The sequence below is a fragment of the Coffea eugenioides genome, unplaced genomic scaffold, assembly GCF_003713205.1.
Source record: "Coffea eugenioides isolate CCC68of unplaced genomic scaffold, Ceug_1.0 ScVebR1_371;HRSCAF=1038, whole genome shotgun sequence".
NCBI classification, from domain to species: Eukaryota; Viridiplantae; Streptophyta; class Magnoliopsida; order Gentianales; family Rubiaceae; genus Coffea; species Coffea eugenioides.
Window position 1 is genome coordinate 9,524 of NW_020864205.1, and position 22,065 is coordinate 31,588.

The following is a 22,065-nucleotide window of genomic DNA, read 5'->3' on the forward strand; positions in this document are numbered from 1 at the left end:
TATGAATAATTAATTATTGCGCACTAATCAATCATACACAAGAGCTATAACAGTTAAAAGCAAAGAACATATAAATACCAATAAACGGAGGAAATAATTAAAAGCGGTTTAGATCTCACAGCATTAATTGAACCAATTCATCAGCTGTCCCTTGACTAGAATTAGAGAATTAGCCCTCCATTAATGGAGGACAAACCGCGCGTGGAAAACTGAGAAAGGTTTGCACTTCGATTATCCCGCTTCGGTCCACCACAGGAGGAGAAAGCTCAAATTTGTATTGCTCTCGATTGTTAAGTGGAAACATACGAGAGATTGCTTTTGTTCTCCAATTCGATTCGCACAAGGTAGGACAGCCCAAGAGCAAAGTCAACAATGACGGCTCCTTTAAGCTTTCTTCCTTTTTCCAATTGAAGTCAAGATACACGAGAGTGAAAGTTTCTCAATTGCTTGATTTCTCAAGTTGTCAAGTCAAAACATGAAGAATTGGTTTCTCACAAGTCAACAATGATGGCTTCTGTCCGTTGCCTTTCTCCACTTCAGGCTGCGGCTCTCTCCTCTCATTCAAAAACAAAAACGAAGACTCCCCTCTAACCTAAGCCGCGCCAGAGATAAATTACAAATTGTTACTTCTCCAAAATTGCAGCAAGACTCCCTAGAAATATATTAAAATAAAATCTATTACAATTAGGTTTTTTTCAGCTTCTCAAACGGGCCCCACTCCGATGAATCTTCTAAAAGTTGAATTTAAGCGCTTTTCAGCAACCATTCCTGCAATTAGCACCAAAACAAAATATCAGTAGAATCCACCCAATTAACGAAAATATTTAGTCAATTAATTATGCAATAATGCCCAAAATACCCACTAAAATGCAACCTATCAAGACAGAAAAATTTTTGGAGAGGTCGCTGCATGCGTTTACGTTATTGAATTCCAGAAACGTGGCTTTCCTCATGCTCACTTGTTATTAATCTTGAGACCACAATTCAAGCTGCTTAATCCTGAGTCATACGATAGAATAGTTTCTGCTGAGCTCCCTGATCCTAAGCAGTTCCCTCATTTGTATTCTCTTGTTCTTAAGCACATGGTTCATGGACCTTGCGGGGAAATGGGCAGGAATAGCCCTTGTATGAAAAATGGTAGCTGTAAAAATCATTATCCAAAAAACTTCTGTGAACACACAACTCATGCCGAAGACAGCTATCCATACTATAGGAGAAGGGAAATGGCAGAAAGATAACTGTCCGCAGGTTTGAACTTGACAATAGATGGATCATTCCTTATAATCCTTATCTTTTAGCCTTGTTTGATTGCCACATGAATGTAGAAATCTGTTCTACTTTGAAGCTGGTTAAATATTTATACAAGTACGTCTTTAAAGGACACGATCTTATCAGTTTCAAAATTATATCTGATGATTCCCGTCCTGATGTCGATGAAATTAAAGAATTCCAGCAGGGAAGATGGATTTCACCTCCTGAGGCTTTTTGGCGCATCTTTGAATTTAGGCTAAACGAGATGACTCCAGCTGTCTATACTCTCCAAGTTCACCTACCTGGGCAGCAGCTTATCACTTTCAACAAAAACTCAGACCTTTTGCAGCTACTGAGGAAAATTGATTTCTCAAAGACCATGTTAACTGAGTTCTTCAAGATGAACAAAACGAATGCAAAGGCTGAAACGTTGAAGTGCTTTTATAGGGAATTTCCAGAACATTTTGTTTGGTCTTTTAAATTTAAAACTTGGACTGAGAGAAAGCGTAAAAAAGCCATTGGAAGGCTGGTCACGGTCAGCCCTCGTGAAGGAGAGAGATATTACCTTAGACTCCTGCTAACTCATGTTCGAGCACCTACGTCATTTGATGACCTGTTAACTATTAATGGCCAAAAAATGAATTGCTTTAGAGATGCTGCTTTGGCCTTTGGACTTTTACAGTCTGATACATATATACAAGAGACTCTTGAAGAAGCAGTTGTTTTCCAAATGCCATCCTCTTTGAGACTGTTATTTGCTACTATTCTTGTTCATTGTGCTCCAGCGGATCCTAAGTTTCTTTGGGACAAATTTCAGCTAGATCTCTCTGCAGATTACCAGCGATCCCAACATCTTTGTTTTTATACGGCTGAAGAAATTAGAAATAAAGTCCTACAGGAAATTAAAAGAATGGTCGAACAAATGGGTAAAAGCTTTGCTGACTACCACTTAGCTGTAAACACTTCAGCAGATGTTCACTCTGATCAGCTAACAAAGGAAATTGAATGTGAGAGGAATATTGAAGTTCTGGCAGAGGATCTTCTAATGCCTTTTAGATTGAATGTTGAACAACGGCATGCCTATGATTTAATTCTCCAGTCAGTTTTCTCTCCTGTTGGCCAAAGTTTTTTTATTGATGGCCCTGGAGGAACTGGCAAGACCTTCCTATATAGGTCTCTTCTAGCTACTTTGAGATCCCAAGGCCACATTGCCATTGCGGTTGCAACGTCAGGTGTCGCAGCCTCTATTCTTCCAGGAGGAAGAACAGCCCACTCTAGATTTAACATACCGTTAGATTTTTCTAGAAATAAAACCTGCCAGATTAGTAAACAGGGCAGTATTGCAAGATTACTTTTTCAATCAAGGTTAATCTTGTGGGACGAGGCTTCAATGGCCAAACGAGAAACTGTTGAAGCCTTTGATGGTTTGCTTAGAGATATAATGGACTGTGACGATCCATTTGGAGGAAAAATAGTTGTTTTCGGTGGCGATTTTCGTCAAACTTTGCCAGTTATCAGACAGGCTACAAAACAGGTTCTTATAGAATCTAGTCTTCCTAGCTCTCATTTGTGGTCTTCCATGCAAAAGCTCCAGCTGGTACAAAATATGCGAGCCATCTTAGATCCAGCATTCTCAGAACTCCTATTGAGAATAGGAGAAGGAAGAGAAGCTGTTGATAGGCATGGTGAAATAACTTTACCTTCTGAGATGGTCATTCCTTATACTGAAAAAGAAGAATCTTTGAACAGGTTAAAGAATTTTCCCTTCCAAGTCCTGCTTTTATCTGGTCATTCCTCTGTAGTTGAATATTTATATATTCTTACTCAGCTTTCTTACAAACAGGTTGCTTCAATCTGTTTTTCCGGATTTAACTATGTATTCAAAAGATCCTTATGGTATGATCAATAGATGTGTCCTTGCTCCAAAAAATAGCTCAGTGGATGAAATAAATGACCTAATGATCAGAAGATTTTCGGGAAATCTTCATGTCTATGTCAGTTCTGATAGAACCGTTGATCCACGACATCAAGGAGACTATGAAGATTTCTTGAATTCTCAAAATCCAAAAGGCCTTCCTCCTCACAAGCTACTGCTCAAAGAAAATTGTCCAATCATGCTTATAAGAAACCTGAACCCTACAGAAGGATTGTGCAATGGTACACGACTCATTTGTAGAGAGCTGAGGCAGAATACTATCTGTGCAGAAATTGCTTTTGGTCAGCATCAAGGAAAGAGAATTTTCTTCCCTAAAATTCCTTTACAAGTGTCTGATGATGACAAAAATGGCCTGCCATTTATAAGAACACAGTTTCCTATTCGTGTTTGTTTTGCCTTGACAATCAACAAATCCCAAGGGCAAACACTAGATTATGTTGGAATCTACCTTCGCGAACCAGTTTTTTCTCACGGCCAACTATATGTTGCTTTATCTAGAGTTAAAACTTCTGCAGCACTTAAAGTTCTTATTCTGCCTGGAACTTTTGATGGTATAAAAATAGATTGCAAGACTAGAAATGTAGTATTTCAGGAAATACTTCAGCTAACTGAACACTAGCACTGCATGTTACAGTTATTTAAAGTTAAGGTTTGTTCTCCATGATTATTATTTAGTTGTTATAATACCTGCAATGCAATTCTCTATTCATACTCACATTTGATAGATATTTCCTTTATTGTTTTCCATTCAGCATGGACAAGCTCTTATCCATAAAAGAAATTGTACCTGATATGCAAGACTGGTCATGCAAAGTTATTATTCAGGAAAAACAGCAAGTTACCCAATCACTGTCGACGCCAACAAAGAAGCAAAAATTTATTTTTGTTGATGCAGAGGTAGATAGATACAACCTCTGTATTTAAAATTTCTGTTGATATTCTATTCGTATTCACGACTGATTGATTCTTGAACATTTTTCTTTATGCAACAGGGATCAAAAGTTGAAGGCATTATTTTCAACCATGACATTGCTAGGGTCGGACCAATCTTGCAGGTCTACAAAAAATACAGAATAGCGAATGCTGTGGTTAGACCAATCCACCCAAAATATCAAACAGCTGAACTCACAATACAGTGGATGCTCACTAGTAAAACTGTCATTGAAGAGGATGCTGATGACGAAGATATAATGCCTGTCAAATTTAACTGCACTCAATTCACAGACTTGGCACAGTACATGGATCATAAGGATAAATCTGTGGGTATGTATGTAGTATATTACACATATATCATGAATTTCGACTTAGAACAGCTTTTACAAGAACGTTTCCCTTTGACAGATGTTCTTGGAATTGTTATTGAAGCACAGGACAGCAGGATCATTAATAAAAATTTCAAAGAATCTGTTGTTCAGAAATTCGTCCTTGTCAATAAACAGTATCCTTCCCTTTCTACTGCTCTTCAAACTTTTACTTAGCTCCATTTTCATTGTTTTTTATATGTCTTATCTATCTTAACAGCTGCTTATTGTCTTCGTTTTAGATCGCAAACTGTCATGCTTTCCATGTGGGACGATTTCATCAAGAATGAAGGCCAACAGATATTATCTGACATACACAACTACCCTGTCATCATATGTCGCAGGCTGAAAGTTAGCAACTATAATGGTAATTCTGCATCTGTACATCTTCGTTTTAATTCCCATTTCCATGAAAAAACTAATACACCAGCCTTGCCAACGTATCATCATTCTTAATCCTATAGGAGTTGCGCTGTCGACATGGTTTGATTCGGCGATCCTTGTTGACCCTCCTGTACAGGAAGCAAGAGAATTAAAGAACTAGTATTGAATAATTATTTATGTCATGTAACCAATTGATCATCTATAATCAATTGTTTCCATTACTATTTCCATCTCGTCTATCACAGGGCGATGAGAAATACCAACCTACTTGCAGCAATCATTGATGAAAAAAGCTATATTAGGTATAACCCTAACATATCAGTGAAAGCAGATCAGAAAATCACTTTAATTTCAAATGTCAGACCATCACAGAAGGTTCAGCACTTTTTCCTCTAATCTGTCATTTGACTATCCATTTACATATTAACATATGAGTTAAAACAGTGCCTTTCAATGTTGGCTTTTAGAATATATGGGTTAAAGCAAGGTTCTCTTTTCAGCACATATTCCAGAAATACTGGTATATGAGCTGTAAAAAATGCTGCCGGGGTACTGCTGTTGCAGATGGAGTTATTTTTATGTGTAATACATGCAAAGAAAAGCATCCTGCTCAGCCCAGGTAGTTACTTTAAAATACATTAGCGTATAAGTTCCGCTTGCTCATTATTGACCTTTTGCTTAATAGACATACCTCACTGAAATTTACATGCATCTATAGGTGTCGCTTTGATATCGATTTATGTGATCATACTGGTGCCATCACAGCTTCTGTGTTTGGAGAACAAGCAGAAAAGCTGCTAACCTTCACTGCTTTTGAAATAATGGACCATTTTAAGCAGGCATGTTCTCCTTTAAAAAAATGACTGTCAAATTATTATTATTTTCATTTAATTCTTATTGCAGTAGCCATCTTATTGTGCATATAATCCTTATTCATTTCCTTATTTTTTTCCTCCATGTTTTCTTTTCATAGAACATTGAACTCCCTCTTGAGGCTGTCCATAAGGAGCTGGAGTCAAAGTGGTTTCTGGTGCACATAAAACCAGTGCAAACTCAAATGGCTGATGCAAAGCAGCGTTATACAATTATCTACTACTCTGAGGTTCTCGATACTAATGTTGTTCAATCGCCAACTCAATGCAAAAGTGATACTTTATTAATCGATCTCCAGGCTGACACTGCTACCACCAACACTTCAGGTATCGCCAACTGAGCAGTAATCTTGTACAGTACCAATCCATCAACAAAGCCTTTATTTCCTTCTCAAAGCAGAAATAATTGTTCATAAACACCAGTTCAAAAAATCCTTTCTTCTTCTACTTATATTAAACAATTGAATAAATGTTTATTTATCATTGTTTCTTACTATTTTGCCTTTCTTAACAAAATTGATTTTACTACAGAATCTGCACCTGTTAAAGAAACCAAACCAGCTTCAAAGGCTAGACAATGTCTAACTGAAAAACTTGAGCTGTTAGCTGATGAAAGCAATAGTGGTTCCCACAGTGCCACTGAAAGCTCCAAGAAGAAGGCAAAGCTCATTTAGATTGCTGTTACTTACTTTTGTATTGATAACGACGAATAGTTAGCACTATTGCACGTTGTTATCAATTAGATTTTGTTCAGCACTCTGTTCTGCTGGAGAAGCCATGCTACCTATGCTTGATCCCTTTCTTTTCACCTTTATTTTATTTGGTATTTTATTTTACCAGGGGAACTATGCTGCCAGTGCTTGATTCCCTTTCTTGGAACTTACAGCTAAAATTAAAAAACTTTTATGTCTTGTTCTGCTGATTTTCTGACTAGACATTTTACTGCCATTTACCTTTTTTCACCTATTCAATCTTTACATTTCAATTACATGCTCGTTGCTCTCTAGTTACAGCAGAACATAACAATCACAATTTTACTCTAAAGTTATCTAGTTCTCCATTAATTATTCAATAGATATAATGGATATACTATCAATTATAACGTATACTTGTCATTGCATGAGCATCCTCAGCGCCTAAGCTATTGATCCAACACAAACCTATTATATTTGTTGTGCTGTAATAAACAGTCGTTACTTAGTAGTATAAATATATAAACCTGTTCCATCTTCCCTTCATTCTTTATATGTGCATGTATTTACTTTCTTAACTTAACACATCAAAGAGCAGATTTCTCCCTGACTTCACCAACAGGTTTTTCCTACTAATGTCTTTTGTTATGCATTCATAGCTAAAACTTATACAACTACATTCACCAACTGCTATCAGTCATACATTTTTCACTTTTGCTTCTTAAACAATAGATCCTTCATGGCCGAAACATCTACTGTTTCTGTGGATTCGTCTCACATCACAGGCAATGCTCCACAAACATATTGCTTTTTTATCAGATGCAAGAACAGAGGACAGGTAATAATATTCGTCTGCATTGGAAAAGCTTTCTTAAGGTCTATTCTTCAATTTGTGTTTAAACATGAGCTCCCTTTTTATGCAACATACAGCCTTTGCCTCTTGCATTTCAAATATTGCTCAGACAACATGATGACAATACGATCACGTTCAGACATGGATTGCACAGATGGACCATCTCAGTTAGAAATGACTGCTTTGAAGAAGGGTGGCTGGAATATTATCACCAGAACATTACCAAAGAACATGATATGTTGTTGCTTCGACATGCTGGAGATCTAATTTTTGATATTATTCATTTCTGTGAGCTGAAAAAACAAGTTTATCTCCGATGGACAGTTTCCCTACCAAATCTTTTGCATCAGCAAAGCAGTATAGGTTCACAAATTATATTTACCTTTGTAACTTAAAATTCTATATGTACCACTTAGTATATCTTACACTATCATCCTTTCGTCTTACCAGATCTTACCTTTTTATCACTGCATCAACAAATTGTTTCCTCATCACTGAGCCCAGCTTTCTCTCAAGAATTGTCCAATTCAATCTGCTTTTATCAACCGTTCGACTCAGCATATCCAAGTTCCTTGGTAATGATATTTCCTGCCCAACATTTGTAGGCAGGTTTCATCCAGCAGAATAATATACCCTTCTTTATAAACTTGCTTACATTTTCTTATGTCTAGAAACTCCCTCGGTTTGTTGATCACTTTCTAAATGGTGAGAGAACTCCAACCATAGTTCTAAAAACTGGCCACAAGATCACTGAAGTTGGAATAAAAGGCAACCGGCTCAAACGAAATTGGAGAAACTTTGTACTAGACCATCATCTACAGCATAATGACACCCTTGTCTTCGTTCCAGAATCAGAGACAAGTTTTGCTGTTGTAATCTTTGATAGTAATGGAGTTGAGAAGATTTTCCCTTGGTACAATATATTTTCGCTGTATTTTTATGGTGGACGAATATCCACTTACATATGTAATGCTCAATTAAATACATGATCAACTTATTGTTAGCGTCAAAAAATAATTCTACCAAGGAATATATTCCATTGCTGCAAAAAGTTATTAGATTCCTGACAATGCAATGAACTATCTGAACCAAACATCACGCATGACCCAACACTGATCGGCCAAGCTTTTCTTTCTGCCTACAATATTCCTTTACTGTGGATTAAATTTGCAATATCTATTTGTATGTTGCAATACAATTTCATGCATTCAAATAGATTTCCTTTTTTTAATTAATTTAAATTATGGTATTTACTAATTCACTATGACAATTATAACGAATCCTGCACTTCACATATACAATTATGGCCCCTGCTTATGTTCCTTTACATATGAGCATTACCGGCCACAACCATCTTACTTTGCAGGTCTCTAAATTATTCGTTCACCTTATGCACTAATAAAAAGTTGCTCACTTTAAATGAAAAGTTCTGAAATAGAAACAGACAAAATACCACCACCCCAACAAATGTTTCTTTAGTACATACATTACAATGATGGGTTTCCAGCTTGACGCCTGACAATCTGCTTACTCGTTCTGTTTTCAACAGCTCAATCACCTTATTACTCACATTTTCATTACCTACCACGCCTCAAATCATTTACCATTTCTCTACTAGATATTCATGACCTGCAACCAATAAATTACATTTAATTTCTTCTTCAAATATCGAGCACACTCACTCCTCTCTTCAATTTACATTCTCTTGCAGCATACCCCAAAAATGAACCCTTCTAGCATGCCTTTGTCTGCTATTCATCCGTCGTTGAAAGAGTGGGGAGTTATTGTCCAAATAATTGAAGCAACTCATATTAAATATAACTCAACTCTTCAGCAACATTATCGAACATTTGTCCTAGCTGACACAGAGGTGATATATATCCAAGCCTTCCTTTTACCTTCCTATCATCAAATTAAATTCTGATGCAATTTAATACTTGCTAATCACAGGGTACTACAATTCAAATGCATGTTCCTCATCACATTTTAGATCAAAGAACAGAATTGCTTGTCCCCTTTAAAAAATACTACATCTCTGGGGCTTTTGTTTCTCCTCCAAACCCTCATACTACCATCACTGAATATCCATTTCATTTCGTTGCTACCGAAGATACTTTAATTCAAGAAATTCCAGAGGCTGGTCAGCCTTCTCTTCCTCTTCATTTCCAGCTACATTCATTCTCTGCATTTGCCGTAATTGCTGACACTGATGAGCTTATAAGTAAGTTAACGCTCATACCATGCAATATATTTTCAGGCTGCCAAGAAATTTCTAGCATAGTCAATATATTTTTTAAAACTTTCTTAGATGTCATGGGAATTGTACTACATGCTTTACCTGTCAAAACTATCACCTCTGAGGGAACAACGTCCATTGCTCGAGACTATGTCATTGCCGATCAAGAGTAATAATCTTACCTGCTAATTCAATTTCTTATTCCATGCTTTATATATACAAATAAACTGTTCACAAAACATTTATTCTTCCTGTGTTACTAGCATGAGACCATTCATCTTAACTTTGAAGAATGACTTCGAAGAAAACAATGGTCCTGCAATTGCAGCTGCTGAGAACCATTTTCCAGTCATCATTGCCATAAGAATGAAAGTCACAACACAAAACTGTAACCAAATACCTACTATCTATTATTTAGAAAATGGCAACACATTTATTAGCAGAAAAACTTTTCCGTTCTTCTTATGGTTGATTTTTTCTTCTTTTTTTCCGCTTAAATACCAGATCTTAGCCTTTCAACTCAAGATTCAACTACTATTTTGATAGCTCCAATTGTGCAACAAGCAACAGATCTGCATCGCTGGTCAGAATTTTTTAGACGCTCTACATCATTCCAATTATTCCATGCCAGCTTAACTTTTCCTTTCTTATTTTAGGTATCATTACAACGCAACTCAGCTAGCACAGATGGTCCATGATCACAGTTATGCTAATCCGCGCATCCTTCTTCCTCCACCTCATCACAATCAGATCCATGACATAGCCGCTCTACTTCACTTCGTAAAATTCTTATACTACCGTCCAATTTCACATCTAAACTTCTTTATTATATTTACTCATTACTATGTCCCATTTCCTCTTCCTAATTCTTTTATTTTATAGAAGCCAAAGACTGCATGGATAAAAGGTGTCGTCGAGCTTGATTCTAAACCTCAAAAATTAACCTATATAGCTTGTCCCAACTGTTACCACCTAGACAGCTGTATAGATGAGCGAAAAATTATCTGCAAATACTGTCAAGCTAATATTGATCTCCAACCCAGGTACTTATACTTAAAAATAATGTGCACTGCTTATGTTAATCAATCTAAACCTCCAATCACATGTGCATTAGTTTATTGATTCCAGAGCTTGTATTTCAATTTGGATAACGGATTCAACTGGCACTCTATGTCTTACTGCTATGGCATCTGAAGCCGAAAAGCTAGCTCAATTTTCTACCGCTGAGCTATACTATTTACAATCAGAGGTAATTATCAATATTTTTTTATACAGCACTTGTTATCCTTTCATTTTTTCGCCAACTTATGTTTCTTTCTTACTTTATTCGCACCAGAACATAAATATGGCTCAGCACCTTGACAGGTGCCGAACCTGTGCAATAATAATAAATAAATCCTAACTACCACCTGAAACAGTCAGTAATCAATTCGAGTACTGGAGCAGGGACTCTAGGTGTGCAATGGGTTACTTGATTCACCCTGTTCCCGAAGAGTTTGCTTAATCCGATATACCTGAATTAATTATCTAACTGAATTCCCTAACTAGTAGACAGTGGTAAGCAGGGTCGTCTCCTCAGGGACTGGAGAGATATTTGTTTCTTTTCAAATCAAGATTAATGGGGGGTTTTGGTATCAAAAGCCAGCTGAACAAATTAAATGCAGAAAATAATTAATTTAAAGAAATAACTGAGAGGAACTCTAGCCAAGGGTATACTTCAGAAATGGTTCATGCACTGATCATTGATGCAGAAATAATTCCAACATTTATTAATAAATTGGTTATAGTTGTCTCGCACGCGCTAAACAACCAACCCTTCCTTAATTTATCGATAGCTAAGGTACGACCGTTAGCTATTTCTCTAACCCGAAAACAACCCTAGGTACGACCGTAGGATTTAATTTCTAGATTGCATTATTAATTAGAAAGGCCCAATCCTAGCTAACAAACACGCTACGAGGGTTTATTTAAGCTAGATCGCATGTTCCCCTGACATAAACCCAATTACGCCAGTTGCTACAAAGACAGAGATAACAAACAATTACGGATTCATTACCTCTAGTAGCAAAATAACCTATATGAATAATTAATTATTGCGCACTAATAATCACACAAGGCTATAGCGATTAAAAGCAAGGAACATGTAAATATCAATAAATGAAGAAAACAATTAACAATGGTTTAGATCTCACAGTATTAGTTGAACCAATTCATCAGTTACTCCCTTGACTAGAGTTAGGAGGTTTAGTTCCCCATAATTAGAGTACAGGCCATGCGGCAAAGCTGGAGGAAGCCGTCAATTCTTTAATCTAGGCAAACGGAAGACTTGACCTTCGTTCACTTCGGTCAACCGAAGAGAGAAAAGAACGACAATGGATTACGATTGCTTCAATTTCCTTCGGTCAAAGCCAGAATGAAAAGCAATGACCAAAGTCCACGATTGCGGCTCTCTTTAACTTCTCTCTTCTCTCACGCAAGAAAACACACGAGAGATTGGAAGATTGTAATTGTTTTTCACTTCTCAATTTGGTCAAAGAACAATGAATAGTTCATAGAATCCCAAAGTCAACAAAAGGTGCTAATGTCTCCTGCTCCCTCTACAAAGCTGCGGCTGTCTAGTCTCCTTCCAGAGCCCAGGAAAAAACCAAAACAAAGAGAAAAAGAACTCTCCCTCTAACCTAAGCCGCGCGAGAGATAAATAGTATCCCCAATAGCCGGGAATTGTTACTTGTCCAAAATTGCAGCCAGACTCCCTAGAAATATATTAAAATAAAATCTATTACAATTAGGTTTCTTCAGCTTCTCAAGCGGACCCCACAGCGACAAATCTTCTAAGTTTTGATTTTAAGTACTTTTCAGCGTCCTTTCCTGCAATTAGCATCAAAACAAAATATCAGTAGAATCCACCCAATTAATGAAAGTATTTAGTCAATTAGTTGTGCAATAATGCCCAAAATACCCACTAAAATGCACCCTATCACACCTCCAAACAATTCTCCACGGAAAAATCATATATATATGCTACGTCAAACCCTCAACTCCAAAGTTCAGAATGATGAGACGCTCAACTTATGAAATAATCACTTCCTACACTATGGATGAAGTTCATGACATTGACAACCTCAACATCAATAATCTCAACATTAATAACTGAAGATCTGCTTATTATGTTTTTTAAATCATGCATTTTCCAATCAACAATGTACGCTCATTACTTGTAATATTTTTCCCTTATATCTTAAATATACTCTTCATTGCAATTTTAGATTTCCAATTTCTTATTACTTTACACGGCAACACCGGGCATACTAATCTTAGAAATCCACACCGCGCATACGCGCGGTGCACACCTCCTAGTTCTACGTAATGAATTATTGAATATGTCAAAACGTGACATAAGAACCTATTAGCACTGAAGATTAGGTGTCCAGGGTGTGGTCTAGTCTTGGACAGACTTTCTAGGCGGCTGGATAGTATTGATATAGAGGGAAAGAAATATGCATTAATTGTTTTTATATGGACAGTGTACACTATATATATATATATATTGCGAAATCTGGTGTAAGTATAGATGCATGTCAGATATGTAAAAAGAAAATTTTGAATTTGAATACATGGGCTAATTCATAAAAGTTTAAAATTAAGTAATTATATCTTTTTTCAAGCTATGGCTGATGGTGATCCAACCATCTACATTAGAAAATTTTGTTAGTGACATCCATATGGCTAGTGAGCAATAAGAAGTTTCAAATCACAAGTTGACAAAAACTTAGCAACGCAATCCAGATCAATTTAGGTCTGTGGTGCCACTTAATTGTTGTCTTGAGGTTCTGTCATTTATCAAGGAGTTATATTCTCATTCTTATTCAACGGACGACCAACTATTTTTAGGTTTATTCATTTAGCGCCTGTTTTTATCGGCCGTCGGCTAGGGTTCCGTCATATCTAGAAGAGCCAAAATAGATAAACAATTCTATTTTCTGGCCTAAGTCCTTCGTGCAGATCTCCATTGGGTGGTTCCCATTTATTTTTTGGAGGATTTTCTTCTTTGTCTTTCACTTCTCCTTGCCGGCCATTTGGCAACCTTATCTTCTTCCTTCCAGTAGACCAAGAGAACAATGAGGTATTTTTGGGCTTTAATATAGTTCTGATTTGTGTATTTTTTACAACATTTGGTGTTTCCCTAAATAATTAAGTTACTATTCTTATATATTAAGCTGTTATATGTGAATAAAATTTACCTGTACGACAAAGTTACACAAAATCATTTAAGAAAGATATCAACTCAACATAAAAAGTCAACTAAATTCTTACTAAACTTGTCACATTCCAAACTTTGGATTAACTGTTTTTGGGGATATTTTGAAAAATTTTACTGTAGCAGAGTTTTTAGATTATATTTTGGGATATTTTCAGAAAATATTTTGGGATATTTAAGAGTAGATGAGTCTCTAGAATATATTTTGAGATATTTTTTAAAATTTTAAAAAAATTTAAACTAATTTTTAGATTACCTTTTAGAGTACTTTTTAAAATTTTTTATTATTTTTGAAAAATTAGTTTTTGAAAAACACTCCCATCCAAACAGAGCAATAATTTTCCACGACTAAATTTGAAGCATTAATTGGGTACTCCCGATTTAAATTCTTCATAGTGGCCATCCGGGATTACAGTCACCTTCCTTGTAGCAGATCAAGAAAATGTACTTCTATTTCTAAAAGAAGAAAATTGTGTAGTACACGATTTCATTTGAACCGTTTAAAGGTTAAGAATCAGATTAAAAAAACGAAGCAGCATTGTAATAATTTTCTAAAACTAGAAATGCATTTGGAATTTCCCGAGTAATTAGATGCAAAGTTTTATGAGTGTACATTTTTTAAAAGTATTTGTTATACTTGGTTTTAAAAAAAATGAATTGTGCATGTGAACTTTGTCTGTCAATTTTATGCTTGTTTTCGTATAAATAAAATGCAAAAATTAGTAATGAATACAGCACTAAAATTTCTTTGAAAAAAAAAATATTCTATTCAGGTAAGTTAGTCAAAAAAGTTCCAATTTTTTTTGAGATTCTTTCCGAACAGGTTAAAATTCTCTGAGCTTCTTTCCGCACAGGTTAAAATTCTTGAGGAGGGAAAAAAATGACGGACTTCAAATGATATGAAGCTGAAGTGTTATAGCCGCCTTAATACAATAATAGAACAACAGGGAAAAGGACGAAATTTGACCACCCACTCCATAGGTATCTTTCCATCTTAGCATATGCACAACGACATTACCTTCGGGCTGTACTGGTAGTGTACAGTTAAACTTGTACTCTATCCGTTCTATTTAATTTGTTACATGGTATAAAATACATTAATTCTTTTGCAGTAATGTTCAATTTAGTGGAAGATCAGTACTTGAAGCTGATCAATATTTATAACATGTTTGAGGAACAAAAAAAGGAAAAGGGGGCAGTAATATTTGTGAAAAATTAAATGAGATGAATAGATATTTCCATAGCAATATGAAGTTATAAATATCAAGGCAAATCCTTTGCAGGCATAGCAAGCAACTGTATTATTATATAGTCAATCTCATCTCCCTTCTCTCTTTTCATTTTGCTGAGTAATTTACGAAAGTAAAAGCTCTGAAAAATGGATTCTGAAAGCTGCAATAGTCTTTTTCCTAACCCTCATGTTTTTCTAGTGTCGTTTGCAGGGCAAGGACATGTTAATCCTCTGCTCAGACTAGGCAAGCTTCTTGCTTCAAATGGTCTTCTGGTGACCCTTTCAGCACCAGAGATCATTGGTGCACAAATTAGAAAGGCCAATAATAATATCAGTACTGATGAGCCGACCCCAGTCGGTGATGGAATGATCAGGTTTGAATTCTTTGATGACGAAACAGAAGTGATTAGTGACTATGACCTGTACATTCTTCATCTTGAGTTCATTGGCAAGCAAAAACTCCCTGAACTGATCAAGAAACAAGAGGGAGAAGGTCGCCCTGTTTCTTGCCTAATTTACAGCATTTTTGTTCCTTGGGTTTGTGATATAGCCGAGACCCTTCACATCCCTAGTGCTGCATTTTGGATCGAGTCTTGTGCCTGCTTTTCAGCTTTTTACCACTATCACCATGGCCTTGTTCCTTTCCCCACTCAAGCTGAACCCCAAATCGATGTTCAACTGCCCTCCATGCCTGTGCTGATGCACGATGAGATACCGAGTCTCTTACATCCTTTCAAGTTTCAACCCAAAACCAGTTATGATCAAGGCCATCTTGGGCCAGATCAAGAACCTATCGAAAAGTATTTGCATATTGATGGATACTTTCCAGGAGCTTGAAGATGATCTCCTTGACTATATGTCAGAGCTTTGCCCAGTCAAGCCTATAGGGCCATTGTTCATCAATCCCAAAGTCTCAAGCTCAAATATAAGTGTTGATATTTTGAAGGCTGATGACTGCATGGGGTGGCTCGACTCAAAGCCACCGTCTTCTGTCGTGTACATCTCTTTTGGAAGCGTCGTTTTCTTGAAGCAAGAACAAGTCACGGAGATTGCATATGGATTGCTGAATTCTGGGGTCTCATTCTTGTGGGTGATGAAGCCGCCCGAGAAACTATACTCCAGCAAGCCACATGTTTTACCAGATGGTTTCTGGGAAAAGGTTGGTGATAAAGGGAAGGTAGTGCAATGGAGTCCACAGCAACAAGTGTTGGCACATCCTTCCATTTCCTGCTTTTTGACTCATTGTGGATGGAACTCGACTCTGGAGGCACTTGCTTGTGGAGTGCCGGTTTTAGCTTTTCCCCACTGGGGTGATCAAGTCACCAATGCCAAGTACTTGGTCGATGAATTTAGAGTTGGGATAAGGATGTGTAGAGGAGTGGCGGAGGACAAAATTATTCCAAAGGAAGAGGTGGAAAACTGTTTGGTCGAGGCCACATGTGGTCCGAAGGCAGCAGAGATTAAAGAGAGTGCGTTGAAGTGGAAGAAGAAGGCTGAGGAAGCCGTGGCACTAGCCGGTTCCTCTAACCAAAATATGCAAGACTTTCTCAATCAAATCACCTTGAGATCCAAGGTCAAGCTGTAAAATACGTTCTCGTGCCACTGATGACACATGACCAAGTATGGTAGCATGAAACTATCAAATGTTAACTAAGGGTTGGTGGATTTTGAAAGATGCCTAAATGTAGCAATTATGGACAAACTTATTTATAGGTCTATAAGTGGAGTCATGAACTTAGTTCACCTAACTATTTTATGGACTTTAGAAATGGTAAATGTAAGAAAAATTTTATTTGGGTTAGTGACCAAGTACTTAGTCTTTGAATTTTTTTTTTAAGAGGATCGAAACTCAAGATCTCTTACTCGTAACTTTGCTCAACTTACAACCAATCCAATCCTCCTCCTACTTAGTCTTTGACTTGATAACACTAATTGAACAATAATTTCCCACCAATCTTATTTAGATAGTATACTTCACAATCTTATTCAGAACATTTTCGTTGGTCAAAGATCATTATTAAACATGTTAAGTACTCAATTGATCTGGATTGACATAATTTTTCGTTCAATGTCTACAAACACAAACCGTGTATTGATTAGAAATTACACTGAACTTATTTGTTGCTATATAGATGATAGCTTACTCTCCTCTCTATTTTAACCCTTCAAAAATGAAAAACAAAAAGAGGAGAATGAAAATCATACACTGTCTAAAAGAAAATGTTCATGGACTATAGCAATTATATATATATATATAGTTAAGGAAAACATCAAAAGATAGACATATTGATTTGGATTACAACCAAAAAAGCATCAATAGCACATTTCTTGTCGTTAATAAATTAATCTTTTTTAAGAATTTTGATTCCTTTCCAACGTGACTCCATGCGATGAGAGGCATCATCTTGTGTATAAACTCCACACTTGAAGAAATGGTCACTTCCACCTCTCCCATCAGTTTCAAACATTTGGACTCCATCAATGAAAACTGTGACTTTGCTAGCTTCCACATCATGAATTACATTGAGTTTGAACCACCTGTTGTCGATGTTAGGGACTATGACAGGATTTTTATAGTATGAGAGGTTTCCATTGTAAACTCTAAGCATTAGAGTCGTAGCATGAAGCTGTGCTCCAAAGACTTGCATGATGCACACACCAGATGTTCCAGATGGCACATATCCATAACCTTCAAATTGCCAAACCCCCGAAGAGTAATCGTAACCCTGAAAGCAAATTAGTGAGAAAAAGATAATCACCATGTTTCTTTTAATCTGTACAAGGTCTACAAAAAAGAAAGGGTGAAAAACAAAATGTTAGAGATACATGTTACTTTTATTTCTTTAAGCTGCTATATGGACTTTAGGAGACAGGTTATACCAACTATGTACATGGTTTCGCAAAACACAGAAGAAGATTATGTATTTGATAAAACAAAAAGTGATTGTCTTGTCTTCGAAAGCTCATAGGTCTTAGGATGTTTTCCTCCCTTCTTTCCTTTAGATTCGGATTTTGGCTCTCAATAATTGATACGACCCTTGACGAGGAGCTGTTTATTGTTTGATTATTTCATCTGATTATATATTTTGATTTTTAATGATCAATTTTCTTTTTTTGGTTGATGTTCTCGTCTAGTACTTTTGCGTCTAGGTTTTATATTTTTCTAATAGCAAAGAATTTAATACCGAAGACTAGTTTTGATTAATTTTCATTATTCTCTATAATTACTTTTCACAATTAACTTTAACAAACAATCAAGAACAAGCTCAAAACCCTTCACTACTTTACAGTGATCTCTTTGTAATTAATTAACTTGATCAATGATTTCAAGCCTTGTGCCTCGAAGCCTATTAACTAGTGAAATGATCACGCTGTGTGCTTCAAAATTCAAAAGGTGCAAAACTTGTTTGTGTTAGAGAAAGTCCAATTTCAGAATTTACCCTTAAATTTTCAGATAAGCACCATACGTAATTGCTTTTACAAAACATATGCAGACTTGCTACCTTTTTTTTTGGGCAAATTACATTTTAACCTCCTGTGGTTTTCGCAAAAGCCACATAACCCCCCATGATTCAAAAAGCTATACATAAACTCCCTGTGGTTTGGGTTGAACTGTCAAATAGACGGAAAGCACGAATCATGACGATTCCTGGGCAAAATGTCCAAATTACCCTAATATAAATACAAAAAGGAAGCAGATGAAGTCAGATTCTCCCTTGTTCTGGTCTTTGTCGTGAGAAAGAGAGAGAAAAAACATGACCCCGAATGAAGGAGAGAAAATTTAACCCACAAAATTAAAACCGTAGATTTACCATTGAAGATCAAAAAGCAGCAGTGAAAGAGTTTCATGAAAGCTATTGTTGCATCTGGTAAGTTTTTTTACATCAGTTTAGCATATAAGATGCACTTGAGTATTTTGAACAGAAACTATCGGGCTTCAGACTTTAATAAATCAGTGATGCACTTGAGCATTTTGAATTTTGCTCTACCCGCGGCACCCCTGCCGAAACAACTGTCCAGGGCATGGTCTCAGGGTCAGCTTCTTGTCTGTGCAAATCAGTCGAAAACAAGGCTCTCTTGAACCAACCAGAATTGATAAAAAATGTTAGTGAGCCTTGTTCGGCTGCTAAGCTCGGGGGTTTCAGCATTGAAGTTTCTGAAATACTCGATCTCCCTCCAATTATGACTAATAAGCCACCCCGCAGCAACATCAGCAAGGAGAGAGAAGAAGGGGATTATGAGCCAAGTTGTAGGCTGAAGGGAAGTGAGTACCGGTCTTTGTCCGTCAAAGTGGCCAAGGATGACATTCTTAGGAGTAGGAGTAATAATGCTCGGGGAGTAGGAGTAATATGAGGACTTCCGGCGGCAACAATAAAAACTCTCCCAGAATTGCAAACTGACAGTAATCTAACAATAAAAACTCTCCCAGAATATGATTATTCAAAGTCCTCCGGCGGCAACAATTTTGGTGAGTCCGTCATCACCGGGGCCGGGGGTCTCAAGCTCAGAACAAACTCTCCCAGAATTGCAAACATGAGGATTCAATATCAAGCCCGAAAAAAAGAAGAAGCTTTTAGGGGTAATATGGAAATGTTTTTAGGGGTAATATGGGAATGTTTCTGACTGCTATCAGTACAATCAGCGCGTTTTGCCCACGAATCGTCACGATTCATGTTTTCCGTCTATTTGACAGTTCAACCCAAATCACAGGGAGTTTATGTATAGCTTTTTGAATCATGGGGGGTTATGTGGTTTTTGCGAAAACCACAGGAGGCTAAAATGTAATTTGCCCTTTTTTTTGTTCCATATAAAACTTGACCACTATGGCAATCATAAATTTAGCTGCAATATGTAAACTTACCTCTATTCGAAGTTCAGTACGAGGTCTGGTATTGCTCGCAGGAAAATGAGGTTTATCGGTATCGAAAACCCACATTTTATGAACTCCATCAACGTACGAATATCTCTGATCTACTGGCACGTTATAAGGTCTTTGAATTTCAAAGTTTGATTGATTTAATGGAAGAGAAATGAAGCCATCAGTTGGATCAACAACCTTCAAAGCTTCTGTTTTGTGATATATTGTTACATTGATGAAAAGGGTGAACAAGAAAGTGGTTAAAAGCTGAGGAGAGGAGGCCATTGAGTTTGTTTTAGATGAAATGTCGATGGAAGAGAAAAGCTAATCAGGGCCTGAGATTTATAGGCAGCCTACAATTGAAGGTGCAGATTAATTATGCCATTGCATTCATTGGTCTATTATATATTCTCATGGGGTGAAATCCAGAGGCAATTAACCTTTCTTTTTACTGAAGAATTCTTTACGTTCGGTTGATGTTTCAGTTGTGGTATGTGACAAAATTTCAGTCAGAGGATTTACAAAGTATTTGGAAGAAACCAAATTGTTGGAGAACAGAATCAAACTTACAATGTTTCCTTTGAGGTATACATTATATTAAGGTTTTAATGTTACTGCTTTCTATCAAATAAGATACTAAGGCTCTAGTTAGATTCTTGTGTTGGTGTCTTTTTTTTTTTAAAAAAAAAAAATTGCTATATTGAGGGTGCAGAGCTACATTAACAATTTTGCAGAGTTTATAGAATAATCATAAAAAATTTACAGAGTTTTTAGATTTTTGTCACGATTGCTCCCCTCAATTCTAAGAAATATCCTTCTCCCTTGAAATTCCCCACCTATATTTTGAAAAATCCTATTCCCCAAATAACCAATAACTTTAGACATCTCTCCTTTCGGTACAATTGTTTCAAGCTAATTAAAGAAAAAAAAGTAATACTACTTGAATAAGTAACAAATTTATAAAAATGTAAAAATGACTTAAAATAAATACATAATTTCAAATCAAAATATCTCATTGCACAGTAATTTTATCATTTTTAATGTATAATATTGTCTTCACTGACCAAAGGTTCTGACTCCATCATTGACTATAAAACTTTTTTTGCATAAAGGTGTATTAAAAAAAGGATTAATTTTTTTATATATTAACAGCGTATACACTTTTACTATTAGATGCATGACACATAATTCAAATTTAAATTTGAAACTCAAATTTTGCATATGTATCATATATCCAATCGTGATAGTGTATATATCGTCAATATATATATAAGATTTACTCTAAAAAAAGCGGAGTAGGAGTACCATTTTGAAAGTGTTTCATAAGAAGAGCGGAACCAAATAGTGAAGATCTGCTCGTGTATATAGTTAAGACATGCGAGACAATGATCCCCTATTAACCAGAGAGTCAGGAAAATATAGTAGTTAAAATTATACTAAAAAAGATATCGAGCAAATTAGACAATTGTGGCATATAAAACGAGATTGTTTGTTAAGGAATTCAAATTAAAGTATGTTACTCAACTAGGGTAATTTTTTTTTTGGTCCTCAAAATCCAAATCACAAAAAAAAAAAATGAAATTAACAGCTTTACGTCCTTCCTACCCTCAATTGTTAGGCACAAGATTTGAACTCTGTATCTGACAGTGAAGATAACTGCCGAGCATATTCACCATAGAATACTGCAAACTAAATGTTAAGGGGTTTCTTTTCTGTCTTGAAATTAAAGTATTTATTGGAAAAAGAGAAAGTTGTCTTGTTAGAAGATATTCTTGCCTTTACAAAAGAATTTACAGAATGAAAAATGCTTGACTTTAAGACTCAAATAATGCATGCAACTTCCATTCCAATTTGTCTGGGGGCAGGCTACAAATAATACGGCAACAACTATTAGGGTGCATACCCCTCAATCCACGCACAATCAAGAAAATGCGGGTCTTGAAAGTTGAAAGCAACCCATTCAAGACACCCCAATTGGTCAACTGAACAAAAAAGGAAGTATATTTGCAGTTGGTTTTATTAAGAAACTTAGATGGATCGAGATAAACAGGACGAATTGGTAAACAACGTTGTTGTTCATCAAATCAGGGGATACGGGGAAAAAACAAAATAATTACAGCATTCTTTAAACACTTTCACACCATTGGCGACAAAACGCTCTCTCCAGATTAGGACTATTCGACAGCATAAAAT

General features: G+C 36.2%; 2 protein-coding genes and 1 pseudogene across 2 annotated transcripts; 2 read left to right on the plus strand and 1 right to left on the minus strand.

Annotated features, from left to right (window-relative positions):
• Window positions 1-1,134: 1,134 nt before the first annotated feature.
• Window positions 1,135-3,806, plus strand: LOC113758130 (ATP-dependent DNA helicase PIF7-like). Its single transcript, XM_027301137.1, has 3 exons — window positions 1,135-1,248; window positions 1,346-3,000; window positions 3,095-3,806. The coding sequence occupies exons 1-3, from the start codon at window positions 1,135-1,137 to the stop codon at window positions 3,804-3,806; spliced, it is 2,481 nt and encodes an 826-aa protein (XP_027156938.1).
• An 11,355-nt stretch (window positions 3,807-15,161) lies between these two features.
• LOC113758131 lies at window positions 15,162-16,599 on the plus strand (annotated as a pseudogene).
• Window positions 16,600-17,356: 757 nt separating this feature from the next.
• On the minus strand, window positions 17,357-20,157 carry LOC113758132 (citrate-binding protein-like). Its single transcript, XM_027301139.1, has 2 exons — window positions 19,876-20,157; window positions 17,357-17,740 (listed from the first exon to the last, which is right to left on the minus strand). The coding sequence occupies exons 1-2, from the start codon at window positions 20,155-20,157 to the stop codon at window positions 17,357-17,359; spliced, it is 666 nt and encodes a 221-aa protein (XP_027156940.1).
• Window positions 20,158-22,065: the final 1,908 nt, after the last annotated feature.

Bases quoted from the DNA above. Each gene is read 5' to 3' on its own strand.
- LOC113758132 (XM_027301139.1), bottom strand. From the start codon at position 20,157: ATGGCCTCCTCTCCTCAGCTTTTAACCACTTTCTTGTTCACCCTTTTC. The intron at 17,741-19,875 runs GTAAGTTTACAT...ATTTGCTTTCAG, and splicing joins GTACTGAACTTCGAATAGAG to GGTTACGATTACTCTTCGGG.
- LOC113758130 (XM_027301137.1), top strand. From the start codon at position 1,135: ATGGTAGCTGTAAAAATCATTATCCAAAAAACTTCTGTGAACACACAA. The intron at 1,249-1,345 runs GTTTGAACTTGA...TCTACTTTGAAG, and splicing joins AGAAAGATAACTGTCCGCAG to CTGGTTAAATATTTATACAA. The intron at 3,001-3,094 runs GTTAAAGAATTT...TCTTACAAACAG, and splicing joins AAAGAAGAATCTTTGAACAG to GTTGCTTCAATCTGTTTTTC.